At 38.4% G+C, this 23,031-nt stretch overlaps 1 protein-coding gene across 1 annotated transcript in view; it reads right to left on the reverse strand.

The window, feature by feature from the left end:
• The window catches only part of LOC134528130 (uncharacterized), a 19,931-nt gene extending 4,570 nt beyond the window's left edge, over positions 1–15,361 (reverse strand). Inside the window, exons 1-8 of the mRNA XM_063361446.1 lie at positions 15,188–15,361; positions 11,326–11,410; positions 8,486–8,595; positions 6,548–6,596; positions 6,399–6,466; positions 6,000–6,048; positions 5,848–5,915; positions 1,520–1,597 (exon numbers count right to left, since the gene is read on the reverse strand). Of these exons, the coding sequence (XP_063217516.1) occupies positions 1,520–1,597; positions 5,848–5,915; positions 6,000–6,048; positions 6,399–6,466; positions 6,548–6,596; positions 8,486–8,595; positions 11,326–11,410; positions 15,188–15,277 (597 nt within the window). The 5' untranslated portion in view covers positions 15,278–15,361. The remainder of the gene's footprint in view (positions 1–1,519; positions 1,598–5,847; positions 5,916–5,999; positions 6,049–6,398; positions 6,467–6,547; positions 6,597–8,485; positions 8,596–11,325; positions 11,411–15,187) is intronic.
• Between the last annotated feature and the right edge of the window lie 7,670 nt (positions 15,362–23,031).

A 23,031-nucleotide genomic window follows, 5' to 3' on the forward strand; every position in this document is an offset into this window, starting at 1 on the left:
GGTGGATGGGTAGATGTGTTGAAAGCCTGGAGATTACCACTGGTACAGCCTTTTTGTTTAGCCAGTCCCTGAAAGTTAGGCTTGTGTCAAAAACGATGAGTAAGATTCTAAAGTGTAATTTTAGTCATACCAAAAGATATGCTGTAAAAAGGAATAGATCAGGGGCAAGTTATACCTAGCTCCACAGTTCAAATAGTGCCGAAACTGCAGCTTATAACTTCTAATGTCAAGCATACCCCTTTGGTTACGCTATCTCCTTGGAGGTGGTCGGGAGGGGGGGGGGAGTGTTTATGTAAACCAAAAGAGTGTGGCTTTAAAAAAAAATGGTTTATCAGGCAATGGAAAAGCATACAATAATAAAAAGAAACTTTAGTATATGTGTGATAAAATTCTAAAATTTATGTTTCACAGAACGTAATATCATAAGAGTTTTACTGAAATTATGGTAGATGGACTTGAAAAAATCTAACATTATTATGTTACACTTGTACTTATGGCCTGGGCTTACGGAAGTAGGAAATAAATAGGTATTCCTTATAGCGCAGCCATTTGGGTTTGCCAGCCCCTGAAAGTGTGACTTTTTGTCTTAAAATTATGTTCTTGATTAATGAATTAATTGGACAAATGATTTAATTAAATCATTACTTCATTCATACATCTACTGTTGTGTTCTGGGTTACCAAGCAGGATTATCTGCATGCTAGACTGCTTGATGGGTTGACGAGACACTGGACTTAATTGATGGAGGTCTGAGATTCAAATACCAGCCTGGTCATTTTGATTTCATTTTTAAAAGTTTTCCCAGTTGCAAGGTTAGTTTATTGTAATGCATACTGGGAGGAAAAAAAAAAAAGTGAGTCTTTCATTATTTGCCAGTGATATGTAAACATCTAACCTAAGTAGTGGTATAGTTTTCTTACCCGTTATGTCAACTATTGAATCATTTGATTTGCAGAGAGAAAAGTTAAACTATTTAATGAAATGGCTCCGATAAAAGCGAAAAATACTTGAAAAAATACTTAACCCTGGCTTTGGAACTGATTTTCGACTCATTTTGTTAAAATTCATGAAACAGTTAATACTATAATGTTTCCCTCTGTATAACCTGTGGTTCGCACCATCACTACAGATGGCAGCACCACGGTTAAACACTTCCGTTCCATGCCTTTTTCCATTCCATATGATTTCCGTTCCATTCACAAAATTACTCCTACCGAATGCCATGTACTGAGAGCTAAGATGTTTACAAATATAAAAGTTCAGTGTTGTGTCTTAATAAATAATACTACGCAACAGTGTTTTTCACTTGGTTGGAGTTTGTTACGTCACCGAACTGTGTTTTGAAAGTACAAAGCTTCAATTCACTTATGAGTAGGAATGATGTCTCTTTGGAACTACAATTCGAGACATATATTTCAGTCGTTACATGACTGTAATCACTCATTACTTGCTGCTTTTTGATCAGGTTGTGTTGAGTGAGTGAAAAATATGAATACAGATGTATAAATATTAAGTTTACCTGAATCCTGGTTGCCATCTGTTCAGCGATAGCTTCATCCATATTAGATTTCCGAGTAACGTATCCTCTGTAAGCAGCCTGAAACAATATACATATAATCACTAGTAGTGTTGAGTTATTAAAAACTTAAAAATTCTCATTCTTATTTATTTAAATACTGGTTAGGATCTAAAAGTATGTAGTGATGAGATATTAGGAAGCCACTTATTTGACAGTGGACCAAAATTACATTTTGTGCTGTCAGTCAGCATTGAATATATCTCTAAATTTGTGAGCTGAGTCAACTATTTGTATTTGAAGTACCTAGTTAGTTTCTTTAGGCTATGAGTAGCATCTGAGAAATAAAAGATTAAACTACAGTTTTGATGAAGAATGAATGCTAATGTTTTGTGTGATGCATAATTGCTTAAAAGTGGTTTGTGATATTTAAAACGAAATGCTCTATCAGGAGTGCATTAATAGTCAGCCATTAATTATTTTATTGAAAATCCTCATTTCTGAGGTCATCCTAACTAGTGTTATATAATATGTTACACAGCACAGCATTTATGAAAAAAAAAAAAAAAAAAAAACAGCGAAGGTAGTATGGCTATAGGAAGCCATGGTAGATATGTCGTTCACCAAGTTTATCTGGATTTGATTCTCAACAGGGTCCAAACTAGATTTTTTTAATGGATGTTGCATTGGTTAGGGGATTTTATCTGGGTACTCCAGTTACTCCTGCACCCATTCTTTTCATAAATACTCTGTTGGCATCTCACACTTTTCATTGTGTCATGACATTAATATCTATCAATGAGACTTAGACTCAGTCCATTTCCATCATTAAGTATGGGCGTGTATTTAGAGAAAAACCCTTATGTTAGGTTTAGTGTTGCTTATTCAAAACAAAATTTTGGTAAAAGAAATATTTTTATATTTAATAAAAATTAAGTACATAAGGTGCATTGCTCAAATTCATCATTAAAATTGATGTAGGTCGAAAATTTAAACACAGATTAACCATGAAATATTTTATGTGTACGTGACTAAAACATTTGGAAGCCTACAACATTAGAAAACACTGTTACCAGTTGAAATTGTAGCAGATTATTCAAACTTGTGTATTGTTTTTCTGCAATAATGACAGATACAGAAAGGAAGAAATTTTTAGAATTGTTAGTCGGGAGTATTTTAAAATCTGAAATAAATTCATACCTGAAATTAAAAACATTACTAACATTTGTACCTTATCAAGGATTAAAACCCAGAACTTCTCATACTGTAAGTTGGAAGACATTTCATCTGTGGCTCAGAATAAAATAACCTGCCTTTCTCAAGAAACTGCTGCATAGGTTCGTTATCAGTGCAGTTATCTTCGCTTCACCCTATCCATGTTATTGGATTCTTATAGCTCAATTATGGAGCAAGGCAAGTTCTGGGTAAAGCCAGATGGAAGTCACTTGGCACTGAAACCATGGAAGGGTGATTCTGTAATGATTTGCCGTTATCTTTTCCAGTGTGAATTTGAAAGGACACTAATACTACTTGTCCTTAACTCAAAAAGGGCATTTTTTTATAAGTGAAAAATTACCCAATACAGCTGAGAATCAAAGCTAGTTCCTTTGGTTTAACCAGTCCAGAAGTCTGACAAATGTTTTTTTTTTTTTTTAAATATTTGCAGCGGTCAGGTCCCGCTACTTTCAAACAGCGCGCCGGGGCGTCAACGGCCTCTCCCACCCTCCTTTTCCCTTCCCCGCTCTTGTGATGTTCCTTGCTTCTAGCCTCCCCTCCCGGGGTTGGCGCATGCGCGGTGGACCGCGCAGAGCCTTTATGAGAGGTTGCTCAGCTCTTTGATGGTCTTATTAAAATTTATTGTTCATTTAGGGCACTTTGTTGATTGGCCGAGGGAGCGATCTCCGGGGAAAAATAATGTAAGTTCAAGTTATAGGCGGTGGCCCTACTCATAATGTAGTTTGCGAACTTTAAATTTATTTTGTTTTTTCTACATTTTCTTTCGGCCGCCACCTCAAAAATTACGTCTGGATGCAATGTTTAGTGCGTAGGATGTAAACGTTTCTTTTTGGAAATTCATTATTTTGGCTATTCTGCCCCGCGTGGTCGACTCGTTTGCAATTGTTCTAGTCTAGGTATTATTCTCTTTTGGAATCAATAAGCCATTGTACGCTTATTATTTACTAGCTGCAGTACCCAGCGTTGCCCGGGTTGAACACAGGGTGAAGGGGAACCGTTTAGAGATCAGATGTAGTTAGTAATTGTCTTCTTAATTTGAATGTCAAGTGTGCAAAATAATTTATATCACTTTCAGATCCCAACAGATGTGGTTCTGCTAGTTTATAGTTATTTACCTGGTCTGTATGTAATATAGACTCTATAAAGCAATAAAGAAAAAAAAAACTGAAAAATAAGGGATTACTAATATTGAAAAGATTCCATTATCTAGCTAATGCTCGGAATGCATTGCAATGCCTCATTCACTTTTGTTTTGTAATATGTTTGAAGTAGTTACACATATACAAATAATCTATCCATGTCTCTAAATATTTATTTATCTCTATCTACATCTATAGTCTTATATATCGATGTATCTCTCTATCTGTATTTTTCTCTTTATATCTACATATATACCTCACACTATCTCTATGTATTCTATATGAGGGTACTGATTGCTTCGTTGTTAATATCACACAGGTGTTTTTTACTTGTATGGGAAAATTAAGAATGATAAGGCATCTAGTGCGTGGCAACTTCTAGCGCCTGCGGCATTGTCAACACACACTTCGTACGTGTACTGCATGTTGTATCTAACCCCCTCCAACGCATTTGATTCTAAATTGAACTTTTAGTAAGGATCCCTAATGTTATTGATAATATAATATAGCCTATAGCCTTCCTCGATAATTGTACTATCCAACACTGAAAGAATTTTTCAAATCGGACCAGTGGTTCCTGAGATTAGCGCGTTCAAACAAACAAACAAACTCTTCAGCTTTATAATATTAGTATAGATTTGTAACCGTTCCTACGTTATCTATTAAGTATGGTATCAATATTCACGTTTACTGTTTATTTTTCAGCATAGTTATGGGCCTAGTCCCATTTAATTGAGCGTGATAGGGCTTGATTTCCTGTCGTACTGCTTGCACTTGAATGTATATTTATGGGGATTACTACATTAGCGTAACGGGATATGTTACCCTTTCACAGTTAGTTTAAATGTTTTATTATTTCCGTGTTGCTGTATTTAAAGGTACTCCTTTGTTTTTGTACGCAAACGTACGGTAATAATTAAGTGAAGCATCTTTGTTAATCTGTAATGTGTAGGAAAGTGTAATTTGTACTTGTTATTAGGGATTTCTGCGCCCCTATTCGGTTGTCCCGCGTGCATACACACGCGTGCAAGTGTTGTAAAGAGTTGTTTTTTCTCTAGGGCTGTTTGCAAGTCTATAAGTATTTGTTATTGAGAAGTGCATTGATTAAATGTATACTTATATCATTTATTTATTTGAATCTCAGGTTTCTTGTGTGTTCACCTTTAAATGGACCTAAAATACACGATCCGTGCTGAATATTTAAATTCAGCCCCTCCCCGTTACCCCTTGATATCTTATCCAGGCAGTTGAAAGCCATGTCCAGGAACCGCTTAGTTAGGGCTTTGTAAAGGCTTTCAACTAATCGTTCCCTCGGCCTATCAACAAAGTGCCCTAAATGAACAACAAAATTTAATAAGACCATCAAAGAGCTGAGCAACCTCTCATAAAGGCTCTGCGCGGTCCACCGCGCATGCGCCAACCCCGGGAGGGGAGGCTAGAAGCAAGGAACATCACAAGAGCGGGGAAGGGAAAAGGAGGGTGGGAGAGGCCGTTGACGCCCCGGCGCGCTGTTTGAAAGTAGCGGGACCTGACCGCTGCATATTTATTCATATAAAATATTAAATGAAGGTAACCATCAAGAGTGCTTGGTTACCGAAACCATTATGGTGTGATCAAATATTTTGACTGATTTTTGGTTGGGTGCTGCTAAGTGAACTATGTAATGTGCAGTGGCAGTTACAGGTATTTTTTTTAAGGGGGGGGGGGGTTAGGAATAAAAAAATAATTGAAATTTGTGTATTCAAAACCTTACATCAACAAGGGGTTGGCATTGTTACATTATCAGTCTCAACTTGAGTCACTTCCTGTAGCTTGTTCCACGCGTAGTGACAGCTCACCCTGCATCACCATAAATTAAAACAACCTCCTTCAATGAAATATCAAAAAGGGTGATTTACCCATCCCTCCTTGCATCTGCCACTGGTGATGTGAACGACATGGATTGCAAACTTTTACCTGAATCCTGGTTGCCATCCTGTGAGCAGTTTCTTCGTCTATGCCAAATAAGTGCCTTAAGTCGTGCTCTGTAAACAAGAAACATGTTTGCTTAGATACAACAGTAGGGATTTCTGTTAAAGTCGAACTTAGTAATTTATTTGTTTACTCACTGATTTGCGTGGCGAAATGTTTCCGGGAAACGTATCCTCTGTAAGCAGACTGTAACAAAATTTTATCAATGTTGGTAATGTTATGAAAGCACAATTAACAACATGCCCTTTTTATTTTCACGCACACAGAATTGCCCATGTCTTAAAGTTTGTGTTAGTGAATGATTACTATACAACTATTGTACAATTAAACCAGGAATTTTCTGAACTAGCTGGAAAAAATTATCCTCTGTCTTCTCAATTATGATCAAATAACAACATGAGAAATTAGTGTTGAGAGGGTGTATTTTTACAATGTGTTTCACTGTATTGCTATGAAATGAACTTAGTTACTCTGGCTTTTTATTGTTTTGATGGGTTGTAACTTGAGACTGAAATGTGAGTTCACTGTCAATTTACCTGAATCTTGGTTGCCATCTGGTCAGCAATATCTTCATCTAAATTTAATGCTTTCAGAAGTTCTTTTCCTGTGAACAGAAAGTAAAATGTTACAGTGTTCTGCCTTGATAATTAATCTAATACAGTTGTATTATTTGATTAGTACTTACTAATTTTATTGGAGATATATCTTCGAGATGCATAACCTCTGTAAGCGGCCTGGAACAAAATTTCATAACTTATGGTGATGTCGATACAAATTGTAGGAATTAAATATCTTAATAATTATTGTGTTTATGCATCATGCTTTATTAATATTAACTTAGTTGAGAATTAAAAGGGAATTTATTAAGGAACAAGGTAATATTTTTGTTTACAATATATTTGGATAAACCCATACTAGCCATGCTTCTCACATTGATAAAATTCTGCCAAAATCTTTCAAACTTGAATTAGGTGTGCTACTATGTGTATGAAACTACAGTATGTCTATTAAAGAATGTCACAGTTATAAATTTAATAGTATCAACTGTAAGTGTTGTGGAGTTTTGGTTCAAGGTCACAAAGAGTTAACTCAGTTTTAGATAAGCGCATGCGCGAGAACTGCTTTGTTGTTTTCTCGCTTGCAGCGCCACCTACGCAAAATGGCGACTCCTGAGCGTAAAGCGTTTTGTGTTTTACAAATTGTTGAGAGTGAATTGGTAATTTCATCCCTCCCCATTGGAATCTCTTTGCACAAGAGTGGTTGACTGTCGAAGACCCTGACTGTTAGATTAGTCACAATGGTTGAGACCACAGAGCTCTTTTCCGCTGGCCTCCACGTTCACATGACAGAACTCTATGCAATTTGTTTTTCCTCTGGGGCTTCATAAAAGATTTGTCTGCGTTCCGCCGCTACCTATTGATTTTCCAGAGTTGAGTTACAGAATTGACGAGGCTATTGCTTCCATTACTTCGGACGTGTGTTAACCAAAGTGTGGGAAGAATTAGACTTTGGGTTGGATGTGTGGCATACAACTAAAAGTACACTTATTGGAAATTTTAAATAAAAAATATGCTAGTTTACCTTCAATTTTATATGTTGTAAATAATCTAAATTAAGTAAATTGAATTGTTTTAATGTACGATTGATACGGTGACATTATTTTATAGACAGCTTGTATTATACACATTGGAGTATTCTAAAATTCTAAAATTTTATAATGTTTGATTTTATTCTGAAGCTAAACCTAATGTTCTGTTGATTCCCTTCTCTCATGCTGCTAGTGGCGGTGCAATGGGATATAATAACCTGTAGAGACAAGAACAAATTGAAGCTTTGATGATTAATTTTAAAGATGTGAGGAACGAGTAAAAACAAGCCCTTTAATGGCTATTTTTTTACCACTCAAATTCCTCCACTGGTTCGCCCTTCCCAAGACTGGAAGCTTGGGCTTGGTCTGCCCTTGCGTACTACGGACTGTGTATATCACGCAGCGGTGGCTCCAGGGCAGGGTTAGTCGGGTAACTTCCCAGGGCCTTGCAACGTGCTTTTCATATTTATAACCGACTCCAAAAAAAGGAAGAGGTTCTCATTGTGTGTGTGTGTGTGTGTGTGTGTGTGTGTGTGTGTGTATATATATATATATATATGTATTGGGAATAAATTCTTTGTTTGTCAACCGATTTTAGAGATTCTTTTTGCGTTGGGTAGGTAGCTCCAAGGTGGTCCAAATTTTAATTTAATTGTTATTGGACCTTGTAGTTCGAAGATACATTAGGGAACTCCTCAAAATCAAATATGAAATGTACAGTGATTGAGGTAATGTTAGGTTTGTGACAATCCCAAAACAAGGTGGGTACCTAACTATGGTCAAGGACGTGCTGGACTGGACTTTGACTACGAAGATTAGCGACAAACAGCACGAATGTGTAGAATTGAGTTATTATGAATATTATGTCAAGATAAATTAGCAAAACCATCCTCAAAATTTACGCTCCAGGTTGGGTTGAAAAAATGTTTTGAAAGAGTAAAATTAAAAAAAAAAAAATTCAGGGGGAGGGCCCCCATGAAATGATGAAAGGCCGGCAAAGTGCATGCGCGCTACAGAGACCAGTTACGCCCTTGCCTGGATGCTGGTGGCCGCCTCCATCGCCTCCTCCAGGCCGAGGCCCATCTTCCTCAGGTGGACGATGAGGAGGGCTCTCTCCTCGATCATCTTGTACGCAGCCAAGGCCTCTGGGGACAAGCCAAGTGGGCGCGGGTGGTCGTGATCACGTGTGCTTGCAAGCATACAGAAGCAAGCCGCAGCTTCTGCTAGAGTGGTTCTGCTGCTGCCGCCTTGGGGATCGTCCATTAATCACGCGAGGCTCGAAAAAGGGGAGGGGGGTTGGGGGTCGGGAAAAATCACGAAATATCACAAGGGGGGAGGGGGGTGTAGAGAGATATCACGTGTATTTATTTTTTCGCCCGATTTCTACTAAAGCGAAAAGCGACGCGTGACCTTGACTCGCCGTAGCCAGGCAACAATATCCCCGCCCGCCGCAACATGAACCACCCAGCTCGGCTTGCCAGTCGCCAGTAAGACTGTGATTTTGGCGCCAAATACATGCGTAAATCACATATAAGCCTTTCCTTTATTATTTTTATGCCAGTGAGAATAAACCTGTAACCTTAATGTGTGTCTGAACATTTTTATCACTGTGCTTAATTTTCCAGAGTTAAATTTGATTATACCTATATTTAAAGATAATATTCTGAAATTTTTAAAAATATTTTGTACCAAAAAAATACACGTGATTTATGGGGGGGGGGGGGAAGTCTAAAACCTCACCACAAATCACTAGGGGGGAGGGGGGGGGGGGTTAAAAGATTGCTAAAACACATCACGTGATTAATGGACGACCCCTTGCCACCGTTTTACTTTCTCAGGCGCCAATTGCAATCCATAATTTAATTTATTTTTATTTCAGGACTTGTGATGCAAGTGAGATCATTACCAAGTAAAAGGCAAACCTAAAATAATAAAAAAAAAATATATTTTTTTTATTAGGCTATATCCATACCAGTATAATCACAACTTCGGACTTTTATATATTTACAAATCGGAAGGTAAAACAAGCATCCTAATGTTACCATTCCGTACTCCTGTTTAGGCATAAAGACATTTGAGCTACCATTCCAAGCTTTATAATTCAGTCTCAAGATTACTATTTTTCGTTGTTGTTGTTTGAATGCGTACCAGGGCTAGAGTAACCAGTCTACAATTATTGCAATTCGTTATTGGCTATTGAAAAACATTGTTTATTTTTCCGTAGAACTCTTACTGTGAAAATTAATGGTGTGGTAGCCTATGGAGCAGTATTGTTGTTACGTTGTGTAATCCGTAATAAAGGGACCCATAAAGGGAGAAATAATTTAGCTCACAGTGGTTTTTATCTTCCTGGGATTGGGAGTTCCGAGGTTTACACTGATCGTCAATACTTTGACAGTTACCTACTTTATTTAGTTCACATCCTGAGAGGTGTATCTTCGTAATTTTGAGCAACAGTGTATAGGATGAATAAGCATTGAGGAGAATAACTGAAAAATAAAGAATTATTAGCCACATTTTTTTTACACTTGTGGATGTTGAAGTGAGGATTTAGGATTGGTGTGGTAGAACACTGTTTCTCACCCCAAAGTTCTCTTACCCTTTTTCGATAGGGATGGCACAGAAGTGACCCTTGAATATCAACAGCTTTGTTATTCAAAATTGTGCAAGACTATACTGGTAGGAGTTGGAAATGGTGCCCTTGCATCTATGAACCAACAAGCTAAGAACAATTAAGTTTGTTTCCATCTTCATTCCTATAGTAAATAAATTGGCCAATATCACTAAAATTATTGTTATTATTCTTGGCCTTCTGTAAAACTGGTACACACATATGATAAATTCATTTTAAATTAAACTTGTGAAAATAATTTTAGCTTTCGGTCTTTTTTTAGACCATTTTTAATACTGGATGCTTTTTATTTCCTGGGCATTAACAAATCAAAAAATGTAGATGGGTTGATTAAGGCTTAATTTTTTGAACAGGTTTACTGCCTGAATAATATTAAATTTGTCCCACCGAAACTATTGGTTAGTGTTTTGATCCGTGTGCAAGTATTTGTTGCAAGCTTGCTTCATATTCTGATATCGCACACTAATGTATATTATGTCAAGATAAATAGGTTTTATCTAAAAATCGGTCGAGCACTAATTTGAAGAAATATATTGCAGTTGACTGATTGTTTAATTTGTTTAAACAATCAAAGAAGTGCTTGTGTTTGCCACAAACTACAGTGCTTTCAGAATTTTGTTTATCACTGCAGAAAATATTTTTACTATGAAAAATACATTGGGAAAATTATGAATGTATAAACATTTGTATTTTTTTTAAATAGCAATGTAAAAATGGGTTTAACCTTTTCAGTCTATTCGTCAACTGAAGTGAACAATTTATACCTCAATGATACATGAATTAACTAAACTTTGAATGTGTGGGTTATGGTGTAGACTAAATTTGGGTGAACATTCTTTAGGGATATAAAAATAAATGTTTATTAAGTTATATTTAATCATATAAAATTAATTACATATTAATATGTATTATAATTAGAGCTTAAGATTATTACTACATAAAATATAAAAAAATAGGCGAGTTAAAATACAAAAAAATTAAAATTTTATCTTAGGACGTGACAAAGTGTGACTGAAAGTGTTATTGTTTATTTAAAACTTCAGATTGTGGGTTTGAACTTATACATTATTTTTATTGCTGGAAGTTTGGATCTAAGTTTGCATTCAAGGTACTCTTGGTGAATAAAATTATAAATTTGGATTTGATAGAGAATGGGATCTAACCCATCACTTTTTTTTACTGAAATATTATTCTACTGTTAATTATGACTAAAATTATCATCACTCTCTAGTGCTCGACTTACCCTTAGCACTCTCTCTGACCTTGAGCTGGGTGCCCAAGTAGTTGGAGATGAAAGAGCACAAGTTCATCGGTTGATGACGCAGGACCTGTTGGGGCAGTCAGTGCATGCCTCAACGTTTGCGACCTGCAGTGCATCCCAGACTTAGTTAATGAAATGACGTATCTTAAGGAGCGTGATGTTTTAGTTGAATAACATACAAATTAAAACTTTTTCCTTGGTCACTTTGGGAGTTATAGTTATTTATAATAATTTCTACATGTTTTGTGTTTAAAACTGCACACTTCTAAGGAAATTCACATTAGCTCACACGTGGAATATGTTTACGTAGTGTCTGCGGCCGAACGCTAACGGTTGGCTCTCTTCCGTGGATATCACATATGAAAATCAGCACAAAATTTGCTTCCAACCAATCTGCAGCTTCTCTTCTCATGTAAAATAACATGTTAAAATCAATTCTTATCGAAAATCTCATTAATGACATCGTTAAAAAATCCATAAAGTTTTACATCTAAAACGTTATATAATAATATATGTAGATAGCTGTACAGTGTGCAGAAGTACTTTGTGCAGAAGATTAAATATTAAGCATCTTATCGTCTAAAATAACAGGGAATCCCATAATAATTGCCAAGAAAGGTTATCTTGAACACTGTGTGATAATAATGTGAGTTTGAAGCCGGGCGTAGCAATGGTGGAGGTAGATGTTCCTACAGCTGCGAATTGACCTTGTACAGGAGGTCATGTTGCGTACCATTAGGCAACCAAATAAGTAATTCTTCCTAGCGCGGTGCAGCACAGTTAGGCAGGGCCTTGTTAATAAGTTACCGAGTCAGATAAGTTCTGCGCCCTTTAATGAGACGATGCAGTAATTTTTTTTTTGCCAGCTAAATAAAGCTTTTTAAAGATTCTTTATGAAATTACAACTAGAAAAATCAATACGTTCTTTAATTTATTCATGCAAAGGGGAATTTTTGATATAGCACAATTTCTCGGACATACGCCATTGCAGCAGCTGTTTTGTCGTAGGGAACCTACTGTGTTCATCGGTGATTTCATCGTTGTGTTGTCCATAAAACCTGTTTAACTTCATCGTTGTGTTCGTATATTTGCTGCGTTGTCCATGTTTTGTTGTCTGCCTGCATTTACTGTTATTGTTAGAACTCTCACGTTGTTGTTAGCCTACTGCGTTTGTCTGTTCGTCTGTGCTGTTATTATTTTTTATGACCATATTCCTTCCACGGAATTCTTGTGCTGTCTGATATAAGTTTGAATGTGTTCGTCTGTGTTGTCGTCGATGTGCTGTCCATAATGCTTGTTTAGGCACATGTTGGGATAATCTTTTTGACATAGCTAATTTAAGCTTGTTCTCAATTTTTTATAGTAGTTACAAGTTGTTAACTTAAAGAGTAACTATGCGTAATATTTTACCCGAAGAGCAAGCAGTCTAGGACGTTATACATATTCGTGCTTAAGTAAGGTGATTGGAGGCGTTTGAGACATAAATTATTGCCCTTGGGTATTACTGCACGAGGAACTTCCAACTCTTTTCCTTCTAGTTTCTCTTATCTTATTGGATGTTAATGTTGCCACCTTTGAAAGATTTTTATTCTAGAATTTTAATTCTTCTATCACCCTTCAAACTCAACATATATCACGACTCTTGATTGCGAGACTTTTTCAGTGGCAAGATACATTCGTATGATTCTTCAAAATTTTACTGTATTCCCTCTTATTCATTGTCGGTTTGTTGGAGATCCACAAACATTTATACGAAGAAGCAGGATTCCTGAAAACGTTTTCAGTAAACTTGTGTCCTGGAAAACTCTAACCGGTAACAATACATTAATTAATTATCATTGTCACGATAATCTGAATTTTTTATTTACTATCTGACAACGTTCCACGGTGCATCATCTAAGTAAATTACAATGTAGTAAACTGCCTTGTCACACAGCAGAAAGAAAAAACTGCATGTAAATCATTATAGAGACCAGAAAGCCCAACACAATCTGCTACCTGAATGAGTGGAAAGTATGTACTTATATTTCCTTGCTACTCTGTATCTTTTAAAATTACGAAGTTGAAAACATATTCCAAACCATGCAAAATATTAAGAAACAATGAATGATTGTTCAGGCATGAATACTTCATGTCTCAGAGTTATATTTCTATGGCGACGGCGGTAGTTTATCGATCGGATAAATCCACCTCTTTTTCCACACCAAGACATATTGGTTTAGATTTGTGGGCGATGTCAAACCGGGAGTCTTTCAGCCGAAATAGGATAACGGACGTTTATTTTTGAGCTTGTGTGTTTTCTCGGAGTGCTCCTGTTTTCCTCGCACCAATGCATTCCGTCGTCGCTGCTCCATTCCACATCGTGACGACGGCGACACGTGATTGTGCTGGCGGCGTTATCGAAACTAAAAAAAATGTTTCGATAACGCCGCCAGCACAATCACGTGACGCCGTCGTCACCATGTGGAATGTTTCGGTAACGCCGCCAGCACAATCGCGTGACGCCGTCGTCACGATGTGGAATGTTTCGGTAACGCCGCCAGCACAATCACGTGACGCCGTCGTACGATGTGGAATGTTTCGGTAACGCCGCCAGCACAATCGCGTGACGCTGTCGACACGATGTGGAATGTTTCGGTAACGCCGCCAGCACAATCGCGTGACACCGTCGTCACGATGTGGAATGTTTCGGTAACGCCGCCAGCACAACCGCGTGACGCTGTCGTCACGATGTGGAATGTTACGGTAACACCGCCAGCACAATCGCGTGACGCCGTCGTCACCATGTGGAATGTTTCGGTAACGTCGCCAGCACAATCGCGTGACGCCGTCGTCACGATGTGGAATGTTTCGGTAGCGCCGCCAGCACAATCGCGTGACGCTGTCGTCACGATGTGGAATGTTACGGTAGCACCGCCAGCACGATCGCGTGACGCCGTCGTCACCATGTGGAATGTTTCGGTAATGCCGCCAGCACAATCGCGTGACGCTGTCGACACGATGTGGAATGTTTCGGTATCGCCGCCAGCACAATCGCGTGACGCCGTCGTCACGATGTGGAATGTTTCGGTAACGCCGCCAGCACAATCGCGTGACGCCGTCGTCACGATGTGGAATGTTTCGGTAACGCCGCCAGCACAATCGCGTGACGCCGTCGTCACGATGTGGAATGTTTCGGTAACGCCGCCAGCACAATCGCGTGACGCCGTCGTCACGATGTGGAATGTTTCGGTATCGCCGCCAGCACAATCGCGTGACGCCGTCGTCACGATGTGGAATGTTTCGGTAACGCCGCCAGCACAATCGCGTGACGCCGTCGTCACGATGTGGAATGTTTCGGTAACGCCGCCAGCACAATCGCGTGACGCCGTCGTCACGATGTGGAATGTTTCGGTAACGCCGCCAGCACAATCGCGTGACGCCGTCGTCACGATGTGGAATGTTTCGGTATCGCCGCCAGCACAATCGCGTGACGCCGTCGTCACGATGTGGAATGTTTCGGTAACGCCGCCAGCACAATCGCGTGACGCCGTCGTCACGATGTGGAATGTTTCGGTAACGCCGCCAGCACAATCGCGTGACGCCGTCGTCACGATGTGGAATGTTTCGGTAACGCCGCCAGCACAATCGCGCGACGCCGTCGTCACGATGTGGAATGTTTCGGTAACGCCGCCAGCACAATCGCGCGACGCCGTCGTCACGATGTGGAACGGAGCAGCGACGACGGAATGCACTGGCGCGAGGAAAACAGGAGCACTCCGAGAAAACCCACAAGCTCAGAGAAACGTCCGTTATCCTACTTCCTGAAAGACTGCCGGTTTGCAGTTCAGTTGTTGTAACTCACTTCTCTGGAGATGTCCGTGACGAGGTCCCGCAGCCCGGGAGGGTACAGGCTGACCTGCTTGGCCCCGTGCAGCTGCAGCATGGGGTTCATGGTCGCCCTGCGGAGCACGGCACGCAGCTCTGGGTCCGCGCGGCGCACACGAACAGCTTCAGACAGGGGGATGTTCGGCTCGAGTGGCGCCGTTGAGGAAAAAAAAAAAGGTACGTTTTTATTAGCTGATATTATTTGCCTTTGAAGTATAATTATTTTTCTCTTAGTATTTTATTGTTAAATTCGCATTAAAAAAAAATTTGGTAAACCAATTTTCAATAATTTTTTTTTTGTTGAGAACCCCCGGAGCACCTGGTTGGATACTATCTGGTTTTTATTTTTTTTGGGAGGGGGTCAGATTGTTAGTTTAAGGTGATTGGGGGGGGGGGGGGGTGATGGGCACCTATGGATTCAGTGTTGTGAGACGTGGTTCTGCAGAACAGAACAGGAGCAAGGAGGAGCGAAGCCGCGCACGGTCGCTCAGGATGTCTGCTCGACGAAGCAGACCCCATCGCAGCCGTGGTGGACCCTGAGGGCGGCACGCCGGTGCCAGACCCGGGGCCGTCGAACCCCGGAGCCCGCCGGGAGGACCACGTGTCGGACGGCCGCCCACGACCTTCCAGTTTTGAAGATGCCCTGGAGCAGCCCCCCTTGGGAAGAGGCCTCTCGCGACTGGCCGCCTGGAGGAGACCCCGTGTAGGGCTGGCAGCCGGGTGGGGAAACGACGAAAGTCGCCCCCTCAATAATACCAGCACCGCCCAAACAACATTGTGGACGGCAATGTCCCAAGTTCCCGCCCCTTGCCTAGTAGTATCTTTCCTACCCGACCAACCCTCCTTTCTTCCCGGACAATCCTCCTTGCTTGCTTAACGCGTGATTTTGAGCCCAGTGTTTTCCCTGAGTCCGTGCAGGTTTTACCTGGCCCCAAATTAACTAATTTTTATTCTTAGAGTTAAGACCGCAAGGGAGTTAATCGTGGTACCAATCGCTGCCATCGCTGGCACATTCAGGGTTGAGAGAAATCAACTGAAAGCGAGAATTTTTTTGTGCCTAGCTAATAACTAGGCAGGGAAGACTAAATGCGTCTCTGGCCGAAGCCTATTTATTTTTAGTTTTAAATCAATACGTTATGCAACTAGATACTACATTTTTTTAAAAGACAAAGGCTCATATTCCTTTTTCTTAATGAAATTTAATAAATGGTTTGCGTTTTTATGTGGCTGTTATAACTATGATTACATATAAAATGGCGTCTGTTGAATGATTACATAGGGCTTGTATTGCAAAATAAGAACGGCGATATCTCCAAAATTAATTGGAATTTTTAATCTCCGCAGGCGGTTTTGAAAAGAGGACGTAAAAGAGTATATAATGAAAGTTATTTCATATTTGTACGATTTTTTTTGGCGCTAATCCGTACAATACAGATTTACCAATATATATTTTCCCGTCCTTCAAACGTTTTCATCCTATATTTTTCGAACCTCAAATTCTCCCGCCACTCAAATACTGGCGCTCTGGGCGAATGTCCTTTTGGCCCGTTTGTATATCGGGGTCTGTATACAGGGACACAGAGATAACTACTTTCTGCACTAGCTTTATTTATTTTTATTTTGTGTTTCCCACAGTGTGGCGTGGTTCTGGTTTATACGAGCCCCCTCCCACTTTTATTTAGTGATCCGTAATCAAAATTAAATTCCAGTCGAAAGCTTTGTTAGGTATCACACAGAATTCACAAAAATTAAATATATTTTTTTCCCCATTAGAAATATCTCAGATAATAATGTGCATCTACTACAGAAACAGACGTTCGACAGTCGATGAAATATATCAATAACAACTATCATTAAGTTATTGTGTGCAATAAATAACTCTGAATCGAAGTGATCAGACAAAATAAACCCTGAAACGGGTGCTCTGAAACATTTAGAGAACCGTATAAATGCCATAACTCTAAATCTGAAACCACGAAATGATTTGAAACGTTATCTAGATAAATTATATACATACCTTAAGAGATTTCAAGTATCGAAATGTAGCCTGAAATTTATATACCCCTGTCGCTATGGTAGATTTAAGGAAAACCTTTTGGTTGTCAACTGGATGTTTTTTTATATAGTTTTCTCATATCTACACGGAATGCAAAACAACCTCTTTGGCGGTATAAACCCACTCATAGAACATAAATATGGAAAACTACCTACATGGAGGTAGGAAGTAAGGGACATATATGACTGTGGTAAGTGATTTGGTGTGTACAATCTTTGTCATGTTAATACTTGAAGTCAAAATGAGAAAAAATCCCCCCCCCCCAATTACTATGTGCATAGCAAAACAAGTTTTGGTTATAATAAAGTTGATCGCTAATTTCTTGCAGATGTGTGGTTATTTACTACATGATGGCATATTTACATTTATTTCCAAAGAGTTACTTTCAAGTGATTAAATAAATTTATACGATTTTAGCCTTTAGAATGAGACGTCTCGTCGGGGTGCAATGAAATAATTCAGAGCCCGAGCGTATGTTCCACAGACACTAGGCACCCCTAAATTATTGAAAATTACGATGGAAGAAAAATGAACTTTAACAACTCTTACTGCCATACATATATACAGATAGCTACATACAGTCTGCGGGATACTGTTAGTTTTGTATTGGGTGTGCACCAAACTATTTCTAAACTATAATTAGGTATGAAAGTTAATAATAAGTTGCAGCGTGAAATAGCAAACAGTTTACAATGAACAGCATGTTAAGTAATCGTATTACTGAGTATTAAACTAGTTACAATTTTACTAAACATGTCTCAAAAAGGTATACAATATAAGAATAAAATAAAATAAATATATGCCGCCTAATGTCCAAAGGCCTATTATTTGAATTAGGAACCGGTCAATATTTAACGCCGCACAAAGAACCATATTGAAAAAAAAGGCAAAAAATATTTAGAAAAAGGTCTCTTCTAGTGATTAAAATTTAAAATAAATCAAAATTTTCACCTACAATGAGAAAGCAGATGCATCGACTTCTCGGAGTAATGCAGCGTTAATGGTGTGTTCAGTAATTTGTTAATATGAAAAGTTTTGTTAACATATCTCATAAAAAGCTTCACCATAAGTTTAATGCAAGGCAAGAACCACGTGAGACCTCACTGCTCGCGGTCCGCCGACCTACACATAGTCTCTTCCACATTAACGTTCACGTAATCAGTGATAAAAATCTTGTTTTCAACAGCTTAAACATGTCTGCTGCTAAACATACGCAGGAATAACATAGATCTTACAGGTCCTGTATAAAGCGAAGTTTGTCAGGCACTACGTACTCCACTAGGTACCAGCTTGCGTGGAGCCTGGTTCGTTAGCACAGCTAAATGCACCAGAGTCTTGGCAGATTAACAAATAAAGACTCAACCATTAAGTTTATTAGTTTAGAAGCAAATTGATGCATAATGTGTAGCGACTATAAGTTCACGCAATTCAGTCCTCCGGAACGATACAGCATGACAGGAAGTCGCAAATAAAAAAAAACTACTATCGTGCTGCTTAAAGTTAATGGTCTGATCGTCACACGGATCCACTAAAAACGGCATCAGATCCAGACCATATTTTTTTAGGTCATCTACCTTACTTGTTTGCTCTGGACTGCCACGTAGTAGGTTTGCCACGTCTCCCCCATGACAAAACTCGTTCAGGCGTAGTAGCTGCTCCAGCCAATGCCGCAGCTAGACCGAGTGTCTCAGGCGGCTACCGCAGTTTCTTCCTCGAAGACTGAAGACCCAGTGACGCGGTCGCGACGTTCGCTTGCTCGCAGATCGGCTCGCAGCGCCGATCACCACGCCTCGCAGCGGCCAGGGAACACAACAACCAGACCGCGTCATAGCTGCGGTAGACACGAGTACCAACCCCTCCTACCTAACGTTACCAAACTAGACGCAGAGTCTAACACTAAGTGCCATAAAAAATTACAAAAGCAAAAAAAAATCTTAATTACAAAATAAACAATAAACAATTTGAGGCGGGACTACACGCCTCAATACGTCTACGATTAGTTTCGCTATCCAGTTTCAGAACATGCACCCTCTACACAGACTAATAAGTACCTCCGTGCTCTATAGAGATTACTAGATATATAGAGACTATTCAATTATGTATGCATATGTGTGTGTGTAAACAGAGGATTCGGAAATTTCGGGGCTTGGTATTAATGTGTTGCGGTGGAATAACAAAACAAGCATTTCCGTTTTTTTCTTAGGAACATATGTCCAAAAAGACAACCCTGTGAAGTTACAGGCGCGAGCGATAGGGTGCAAATTTGAATTTGGTGGGCTTCAGGACTCTCTACTCCAGTGGCTGAGATGACGCGCGATCGCAGCGCTGTCACGTCCAAGCACCCCGCGGGAAACAGGGAACTAACCACCCGGGCGCAGACGTGTAGAGTCGGCCACACTTGCTAACAGCCGGCAGACTGGTGTGAATCGTTGTTCGTGTTAAAATGCACTTTAAGCCGCATGGAGGTCTTCATGTTCGGCGCATTTCTCTTGTGGAAGCGCTCTTGGTAAATGCGCACTGCTTCTGATGCAACTTATTTTTCGCCTGCCCGTACATCATCAACACATTTCGAATATCTCTGCGAATGTGAGAATTTCCGTACTATTGCTTTTTGTCAAATCTGTAATCGCGGCATCGTATTCACTGAAAGCGGTTTTGCAACATTGAAATATTTTCTTTCCCGTATTTACTTCTGTCAAAAATTTCAATCTCAAACTTTTAAATTTTGTTAGCTATTATTATGTGAAGCAGTGGGTGAGGTCAATTCTACTACACTTAGGAATAATTAATGTCATAAGCTTTACACTTGATAGCAGTAGAGTTCGACGAGGCAATACATTTTTTTTTGTTTTTAAGGAAATAAATACGCTTACGAGAATTTTCAAAAATAATATTCAACCAACTTACAGTAAACAAGTATTTTTTTTTAAATAAATGGACAACCATTAAATTTGGTTTGTAATGAATTATTTACGTCTTTTAAGCCACTGGAGTGACGCCTATATGCGCGCGCGAAATTAAAATTTGCGCACTGCTGTTCGTACCTTTAGCGTGGCAGGGTTGCGTTCCCGAGCGTTTGTTCCTTCACAAAAACCGATATTTTTTTTGGCATTACGTACCACCCATTAAATGTGAGTTCAGCATTATCCGAAAATCCTATATAGTTAATATATGTAAGTATAAAAGTATATACATATAAGCCCTATTGGTTTTAGCAGATAAAACCAAGATACAATTCAAACCATCATTAATTTCTGTAATTTTCCAAACCTAATTGAATACCATAGACAAAAAAATCTCTTGCTACCAAATTGTTTAGTACAACTTAATCATAGGAATTAAATAAATTTGAATTATCTATTAATTTACTCACTTGTTTTCAGATAATTTTTCAGCAACAGTTGCCATGCTGCGCCGAAAAAATAAAACTTTGTCCTTGAGATAATTTAAACTGCGGGTGCAAACATTAACTAAAGGCTACAGCCACAATCACTTTAAGCTATTCACAAGCACAACATAGCTTCGTACATAAATGTTGCATTCCTTTGGAAACCAGTTGCCAAGAAATAGTTTGTGCTACTACAAGAAAGATATTGAAACTTTGTACAACACATGGCTGTGATTATTTTTGCACATACGAATTACGTTTTCCTAGTGTTTATTACGATAATTGACGCATATTTTTCTATTTTAATTAATGTTTCATTCAAGTATAATTAAAAAAATGAAAAAAAATAATCGAATAATCAATAATTGGACTTTAGTTTGTTGTATCATGCCTTATTAATGTGCGCATTTAATACTGTAAAGCTATTCAGAGAACGGTTTACAAAAAAACTTTAACTATTGGAGGCACTGGGACAACACAAAGTATAAATGCCTGGGTGAGAATCCGATCCCAGTATTACTGCAAACACTGTTTTGTAATGATACAGTTGTTTTCAAGTAAATGTAAAAAAAATTTCAATATCTGTGATTTTAGATGAATATTTCTCTTCCATTTACAAATAAAATATTATGTATGTATCCGGGTATTTGTAGAATAAATTGAATCGTCAAAGACAGTTTATTACCGCGCAAGGCGCGAACGCAAAACGTCTAGACAATAACATCGCAGGTATATCTAGTTTCTTCCCGAGATATCCAGGAACTTGGGCGGTGTTGTAGTGGCATCACGACAGCGCTTCTGACGCGACGTGACGAACGCGACGCGAATAAAATTGTTTCCTAGCTAATCACGCCCGACACATCTGCGCTGTCAGTGCGACGCAATTCGCACGCGTGATTTTCCCATCGCGTTGCGGGCTTGACGTTTCTGAAATGCGTGTCAGAATTTTTATTTTGGAATGGTGGTTAGAATGGTGCCCAGGTAATGTCAGTATTCTTATGTTTTACTAAAATTATCCCTGAATGCTTTGAAATGTGTTTCCGTACAGTAACGATTCCGAACGAACGTTAAATATGGTTTGAAAATATTTCTCTCGATTAAAAAAACTGTATATAATAGTTGATGTCATTTTGGAGAAATCGGTCAAACCTAAATAAAGTTAGAGTTTGCTTGTCTTTTTGTTCCTAGACACGTAGAAAGCGAAGAGTTCACCGTTGGCTGAATTAAAATAATACACGGGAGCGAGTGTTTTCAGTTTTTTTTAGGAGGAGCACAATTAATAAGAGAATAACGTTTTTATTACAAAATATTTTTATTACATTTTTATGCTACAAACACTAAAGTGATATTTTTTTTTTTTTTGGAAATTGTAGTATTTTGTGTAACTGTACACATATAGAAATTAAAAAGTAAATAGGAATCAAATGTGCTGAGATGTACAAGTATCGAACTAACAAGACTTGCCTAACACAATAATTTGATCTGTCAATGCCAGAATTACATGCAAAAAATACTGTAGAGATTTTTTGAATATAAATTTTCGTATGTACTAAAAAAAAAAAAACCACTTGGAATGATTGTAGACATACAATTTAAATGGATCACATTTTGATAGAAAGACTTGTTGCATCGCGAAGGAAATATATATTTTTTTCCTAAAATAAGTTTTACAAATATATTACGATGGTTTCTCTGATAGCAATAAATTTGTTTCTATTTCTTGTTGAATATTTTAGGGGAAATACAAACAGTTTCTCCCAGTTCTATGTGCACCGTCGACCTTTTAAAGTCATTATGTCATTATTAGCTTTTTAAAGTAACGCATAGTTTCAAAAACTCATTTTATCAATGTGAAATAAAACATTTCGATACAAATTTATTTTTCAATGCATAAATCTTAAGTTAAATTAATGATATTATTATTGCCGGTAAAATTTTCTTTTGAAGTGTTTGATTTATTTGGATATCAATATTTATTTAAGGTTACAATATTTTGGCTTGTTACATACACGTTTATTTATAGTACATACTGACTTCGTCTTTGAGAAAGCTCTTGCAATTAGTTTAAAAGTACAATGCAAGCTTGCTCTTACTGTAAAGTTACATATGAAATAAACATTTTGTTTGGTAGGCCTAGCAATTTATCTTTGCAGGGACTCATATTCAAACAAATTTGTGTTTATAAAGATTTACAAAGCCCTGTAACTTATACTACACTGTTTGATGTATTATATTACAACTTAGATAAGAACATTGTTTTTGAAAGCAAGAAGTGGTTTTGGTACCACAGATTTGCTTAGTTTCGAGCAGCAGTATTTTCCATGACCCAGACACTGCACTTTGATCACACTAGTAAAAAGCTTTCATAAAATAATTT

Source organism: Bacillus rossius, chromosome 1 (assembly GCF_032445375.1).
Source record: "Bacillus rossius redtenbacheri isolate Brsri chromosome 1, Brsri_v3, whole genome shotgun sequence".
Lineage (NCBI taxonomy): Eukaryota > Metazoa > Arthropoda > Insecta > Phasmatodea > Bacillidae > Bacillus > Bacillus rossius.